A 7500-nucleotide genomic window follows, 5' to 3' on the forward strand; every position below is an offset into this window, starting at 1 on the left:
TGTCATGGTGTCTATGTTGTGATGTTGTTGTCATGGTGTCTATGTTGTCATGGTGTCTATGGTGTCCATGCTATCGGATCACACACATGCGTACACACACATCATGTCACTAACCTGTGTGTGTGTGCAGGCTGAAGTTGTGTGCGCCGTCTCCGGTGAGAGTGTATCTGATCTGAGCGTAGGAGTCCAAGTCTGCGTCTGTGGCTCGTACACGCAGCAGCACCGAGCCCACCTTCACATCCTCCAGCACCTCCAGGCTGTACAGCGCCTACACACACACACACACACACACACACACACACACACACACACACACACACACACACACACACACATTACAACACAATAGCCCACCCTCACATCCTCCAGCACCACCAGGCTGTACAGGCTGTGGACGCATGGGACTAGTCCCATTCAATATTTTAAGATGACAAAATTGTCCCCCCCAATATTTCTGCGAACTTATTTTTGCGTTCCGACGGCCAGCACGACAGTAGGCCTACAAGGCACGCCGTGATTTGATTGGCTGAAAACGCTACACGCACGGGACGCGAGAGTGTCAAAGCAGATTAGCAGAGTCTGACTGGCAGACAAACGTGCGTGCGGGTGTCGACGATAACGGTAAGTTACCGAGACTGTCTGCCAATACATACCCCATAAAGGCCAGAGTAAAAAGAAAATAACATTCCCTTTGCTCTTCAGCACGTATATGTTTGCCCGTTTTTGTACTTTGTAGATCATCTATGCCACCCAAGAGGAAACATACAAAGCTTTGCACATACAAAGGGGACATAAAGCTTTTACACAAAGCAAATAACTATCGCCACACAAACTAGCAGTGGTAACGTTAGTGACCAGACTTTCAAATTTAGATTGTACCGTGGAAAATATTATTAACTAGTGATATTAGGCTATATGTTACCCAGGATATTGTTACAGCTAAACCTAGCGCCTGTAATATTTCAACCAAGGTTAGGAGCATTGATTAGGGGTGTGCAGCACGGATAGTGGCATAGAAGTTGCTCTATCTATCTTGATAGAATGGCAACGTTTCCTTACCAAGTCACCAAGTAGGCTTAATTAGCCTACCTTAAGTTAGAATCTTACAGTCACAATAAACAGTGGATCTGAGACATTTTCGTTTCTATATTAATTCTGTAATGTATTAGAGTGTAGCCCATGCAATGCAGAGAAATAAAAGGGAGACCACCGAATTCACAGTTTAATGAAGAACTGTCATTGCATTGCAGTACTTTTTGCTAGTATAATGTCCATAATAATTTATGTTAATAAAATGTTGTTTGTTCAGCATTACACAGTCTCAGGTATTTACGTATTATGTCTCATACATTTATACATAGACATTATTCCTAAACTATGGTCTATCTAACTACTATCAAAAATGAATTACAGTCTTCCCAGTAAAAGTTCACTTCTGGGTGTCCCCCCCAAAGCTGAGACCAAACCTACTCCCTTGGCATGCACGTTGCATGCAGCAGCCAGACTTTCTTTACGGTAGATACAGTAGATAGATAGAGAGATAGATACTTTATTGATGATCCCCAAGGGGAAATTCACGATGATTCACGGTAAACAGCAGCGATGATTAATATATATACCTATATTGTTTTCACTGAGCGGAAAAGATGAAGCCCGAGGACCGTGTGTGTGTGTGTGTGTGTGTGTGTGTGTGTGTGTGTGTGTGTGTGTGTGTGTGTGTGTGTGTGTGTGTGTGGAAAAGATGAAGCCCGAGGACCGTGTGTGTGTGTGTGTGTGTGTGGAAAAGATGAAGCCCGAGGACCAACCCGACCTGAGTCATCTGCTTATATGTCGGGTTTGTCGGGCCGACCCGACCCGTTGAGAACTGTAACACACACACGTACGCACGCGCGCACGCACACACACACACACACACACACACACACACGTACGCACGCGCGCACGCACACACACACACACACACACACACACACACACACACACACACACACACACACACACACAGACAGACGCACACACACACACACAGACAGACGCGCGCACACACACACACAGACAGACGCACACACACACACACAGACAGACGCGCGCACACACACACACAGACAGACGCACACACACACACACAGAAATGCCCACATGCACGCGTGTGCACACACACTGGAATTGAGCTGCTTGTGTGTAGGCAGGGCTGTTTTCACTGACTGTAACTATGTCTATGTGTGTATTGCATATGTGTGTGTGTGTGTGTGTGTGTGTGTGTGTGTGTCTGCATACCTGCTCACACACAGGGCTGTTGTCGTTGGCATCCGTAACCGTGACGTCCACACTGACGATGGAGGCATGGAGTCCGTCGGTTGCCGTGACGTTGATGATGTAACGGTCCTGCTGTTCCCGGTCCAGAGAGTTCCGCACGTACAGCGTCCACTCACCCTGGACCAGCCCCAGCCCAAACACACCTGTAGTGTCCCCTCCTACACACACACACACACACACACACATTATACACACACACACACACATACACACACACATTATACACACACACACACACACAGTTATCCTGGACCAGCCCCAGCCCAAACACCCCTGTAGTGTCCCCACCTACACACACACACACACACACACACACATTATACACACACACACACACACACATTATACACACACACACACACGTACAGCGTCCACTCACCCTGGACCAGCCCCAGCCCAAACACCCCCGTAGTGTCCCCTCCTACACACACACACACATTATACACACACACAGTTATCCTGGACCAGCCCCAGCCCAAACACCCCTGTAGTGTCCCCACCTACACACACACACACACACACACATTATACACACACATTATACACACACACACTCACACACACACACACACACATTATACACACACACACTCACCCTGGACCAGCCCCAGCCCAAACACACCTGTAGTGTCCCCTCCTACACACACACACACACACACACACACATTATACACACACACACACACACACACACATTATACACACACACACACACACACTCACCCTGGACCAGCCCCAGCCCAAACACCCCTGTAGTGTCCCCTCCTACACACACACACACACACATTATACACACACACACACACACACATTATACACACACAGTTATCCTGGACCAGCCCCAGCCCAAACACACCTGTAGTGTCCCCACCTGCACACACACACACACACACATTATACACACACACACACATTATACACACACACACATTATACACACACACACACATTATACACACACACTCACCCTGGACCAGCCCCAGCCCAAACACCCCTGTAGTGTCCCCACCTACACACACACACATTATACACACACATTATACACACACACACACACATTATACACACACACACACATTATACACACACAGTTATCCTGGACCAGCCCCAGCCCAAACACCCCTGCACTGTCCCCTCCTGCACACACACACACACACACATTATACACACACACACACACACACACACACATTATACACACACACAGTTATCCTGGACCAGCCCCAGCCCAAACACACCCGCACTGTCCCCTCCTGCACACACACACACACACACACACACATTATACACACACACACACACACACACACACACTCTCACCAGTGATGTGGTAGGTAACCTGGCGGTTGCTAGGGGAACTGTCCTCGTCCCGTGTGTTTATCACCGTGACAACCTCTCCTGGCGGGTCGCTCTCTCGCACGCTGCCATGGTAACGCGTCTGCAGGAACACCGGCGGGTTGTCGTTAACGTCGCTCACCACCACAGTGACCGTTGCCATGGACGACAGGCTGACAGGGTCGCCCAGGTCACGCGCCCACACCGTCAGAGAGTGGGAGGAGCTTAGCTCGTGGTCCAGCCCCCCCAGCGTGCTGATCCAGCCAGAGCTCCTGTCAATCGCAAACAACGGCCCTCCCCCCGCCGCCTGATTGGACGGAGGAGTAGGCGGAGTCAGGCTGTAGATCACCTGACCGTTGGCCGCCCAATCAGGGTCCTCGGCCTGCACCTGCACCAATGGGGTCCCAGGGGGCGTGTCCTCGGGCACGCTGGTCTCGTAGACGGCAAATAGGAACTGGGGGGCGTGGTCGTTCACGTCCAGAACCCTGACCTCCACCTCCACACACGTCACCACGGCAACCGGCAGCTGCGGCAGGGAGGCGGAGACGCGGAAGCGGTAGGCGGAGACTAACTCGCGGTCCAGCGGCTGCTCCAGCTTAAGGGCCCCCGACGAGCTGTCAATCACAAACACGCCGTCACGGTTACTGTCCTCCGTCTGGCCAATCACAACGCTCAACACCACGCCAGGGGGAGTGGCTTGGAGTTTGACCACGCCCACAGTGGCTCCGATGGGCGTGTCCTCGGTGATGGTGAAGGAGAACTGCGGTTGGCTGAAGCTGAGCGAGGGGGCGTGTCCTGGGAGCACGTGCACGTAGACAGGCGCTAGCGCGTGATTGGACGGAACTCCAGCGTCCGCCGCCTTCACGAAGAACGACAAGACTCCGCCCTCAAAGGCCTCTAGCCCCGCCCCCGCACGCGTCACCAGCCAACCGCTGTCCACGTCGATGTCCAGCAGCGCTGTGATTGGCTGGCTGGCCTCGCTATAGAGGCTGTACTCCAGCTGGGCGTTGGAGCCCTGGTCTGCGTCCCACGCCTGCACCTGCAAAGCATGCTGGGATATCAGGCAGCGCACACACACACTCACACACTCACAAGGGCATACACACACTCACACTCACATGTTTGATATTGTCGTAACGGCAAAACTGGAAAAAGACGGACTCCGACGGACTTAAAACCGCTAAGATTGGCACCTCACACTAAACGATTTAGATGACGGGAGCGCGCCGTGATTCCAGTACAACTCTCATGATTTCCTCCCGATTTTGGAAATTTTGTCGCCGACTGTTAAAACAGACCAAAATCGTACAATGTAAGCCAGCCTTTAGTTGCAATGCAATTATTCCCTCGCATGACAGCTGTAACCGCACGTTCATTTCACTACATCGCAACGTGAAATGCCACTAAAAGCGGTTTGTGAATATGTCTTGGTGAGTTAGGAGTCCTCTCTAATTATTTTAAGCTGTCCTAGGCTTAGGAGCTACTTTTAGGCTTAAAATGCTTCGTGAATTACTTTTAGTGAAAAAAATGAGGAGTCCTAAAACGGCGGTAAGTTGTAATACAGTTATAATACATTTCACGCAGGGCGTGGATCAGGCAAAGCGTGAGAGAAACGGCCATCGCATTTCAACACCTACTGCAGATCAGTCGAATAATCACATTTCAACACCTACTGTAGATAAGTCGAATAAGCACATTTCAACACTTAAAAATTATTCGACAGCTTAATTATTAGAAAATTTGTTGTTAGTGGCAGCACTAGTACACACACACACACACACACACACACACACACCTTCAATTTCCCCTTGGGGATCAATAAAGTATCTATCTATCTATCGACCTAAACTCAAACACACACACACGCACTCAAACACACACACACACACACACACACACACACACACACACACACACACACACACACACACACACACACACACACACACACACACACACACACACACACACACACACACACACACACACACACACACACACACACACACATACCTGTGTGAGCAGAGAGGCCCCAGGAGTGTGTGTTCTGACGCTGACGCGGTACTCGTTGGCTCTGAACTGCGGCGCGTTGTCGTTCTCGTCCAGGATGGTGAGCCGCACGCTGCAGTAGTCACGGCGACCGCCTCCGTCCTCCGCGGCCACGGTGACGCTCAGCACATCGCCCAGCTGCTCGCGGTCCAGACGCATCGCCGTGGTAACCAGCCCGGACACCGGGTCCACCGCCACCCAGCTCTGCGCCGTCTCCGTTAGCAACGCGTAGCGCACCTGTCCCAGCGGCCCGGGGTCGGCGTCCAGCGCACGCACACTGGTGACCTTTGACCCCGGCGCGGCGCCCTCGCTCACCTGCCCCTCGTAGGAGCGCTGGGTGAAGACGGGCGAGTGTGTGTTCTGCGGCTCCACACACACGTGCAGCTGAGCCGCTCCCGCCAGCACGCCGTCAGACACGCCCACCTCCAGCACCAGCACCTCATCGTCACGGCGACGGGGCCCAGGCCACGCCTCCCCTAGCGACAGCACGCCGGTGAGTGGGTGGAGCCTAAACAGGCCGCGCTCGTCACCCGACACCAGCGAGTAGCGGAGGGGCGTGGCCTGTTGGTCTGCATCCCACGCCCACACGCGTGTCACCGGTTGCCCGGGCGACGCCCCCTCGCTGACCCGGGCCTCGTACAGCAGCTGGCCGAACTGCGGCGCGTTGTCGTTGACGTCGGCGATCTCCACGGTGACGGTGGCGGTGTTGTCGCGCGCGGGGAAGCCCTGGTCGTGCGCTCGGATACGCAGGGTCACCGTGGAGACCGTCTCCCGGTCCAGACGCCGCGCGGTCAGCAGCAGTCCGCTCACGCTGTCCAGGTGGAACCAGTCGCCGCCCACAGCGCCCCCCTCAGCCAGCAGCTGGTAGCGCACCTCCCCGTTCTTATCAGAGTCTGGGTCCACCGCCTGCACCTGCACACACACACACACGCACACACACACACACACACACACACACACACACACACACACACACACACACACACACACACACACACACACACACACATTGATCAATGGTGACTAGGGATGCAAATTCTGGATTCATTCATTAATCATTAGTTGATTGATCGATTAACTGATAAGCGGCTTTTCTCCTGACAATGTATAAGGTAGGCCTAGGGTATGTATATTTCTCACGGTTTCAATAGTGTCTTTAAAGGGACACTTCACCGATTAGCATTAGGCTTTCTCACGGTTTCAGTAGTGTCTTTAAAGGGACACTTCACCGATTAGCATTAGGCTTTCTCACGGTTTCAGTAGTGTCTTTAAAGGGACACTTCACCGATTAGCATTAGGCTTTCTCACGGTTTCAGTAGTGTCTTTAAAGGGACACTTCAACGATTAGCATTAGGCTTTCTCACGGTTTCAGTAGTGTCTTTAAGGGTACACTTCACCGATTAGCATTAGGCTTTGCATCTTTAGAAAACCAGTCATGTTGAATTTCATCAAGCCAGTACCTTTCCGGAAATGTCGCTGCTGCAGCTGGGGAACACTTTAACAACACTTCAGCAACATTTCCGGAAAGGTACTGACTCGATTAAATTCATTCTGGACTCTCTATCCGACCACATAAAGACGTGGGGATACTTCGGTTTGGCTTTAGGAACCCTCTACTTACTACCACGTAAGTGTAATGTTGTTTGGAACACTAGAAGAGGTATAAAAATAGCGTTTTGTAGCGGCGAAAGGACATGCCCGCGTCACTTCCAGGCTAACAGGTTTTTGGCTAAAAACGGTAAAATCGAACTTTCTCAAAACACATCCGATGACATGATTTGATGACAACTCAACGTATGT

At 51.7% G+C, this 7500-nt stretch overlaps 1 protein-coding gene across 1 annotated transcript in view; it reads right to left on the bottom strand.

The window, feature by feature from the left end:
- Window positions 1-7500, bottom strand: part of fat3a (FAT atypical cadherin 3a) — a 104091-nt gene that overhangs the window by 50409 nt on the left and 46182 nt on the right. The window contains 4 exon segments of the mRNA XM_062552061.1: window positions 115-268; window positions 2278-2474; window positions 3637-4690; window positions 5665-6606. Coding sequence (XP_062408045.1) covers window positions 115-268; window positions 2278-2474; window positions 3637-4690; window positions 5665-6606 — 2347 coding nt within the window.

Source organism: Sardina pilchardus, chromosome 13 (genome assembly GCF_963854185.1).
Source record: "Sardina pilchardus chromosome 13, fSarPil1.1, whole genome shotgun sequence".
Classification (NCBI taxonomy): domain Eukaryota; kingdom Metazoa; phylum Chordata; class Actinopteri; order Clupeiformes; family Clupeidae; genus Sardina; species Sardina pilchardus.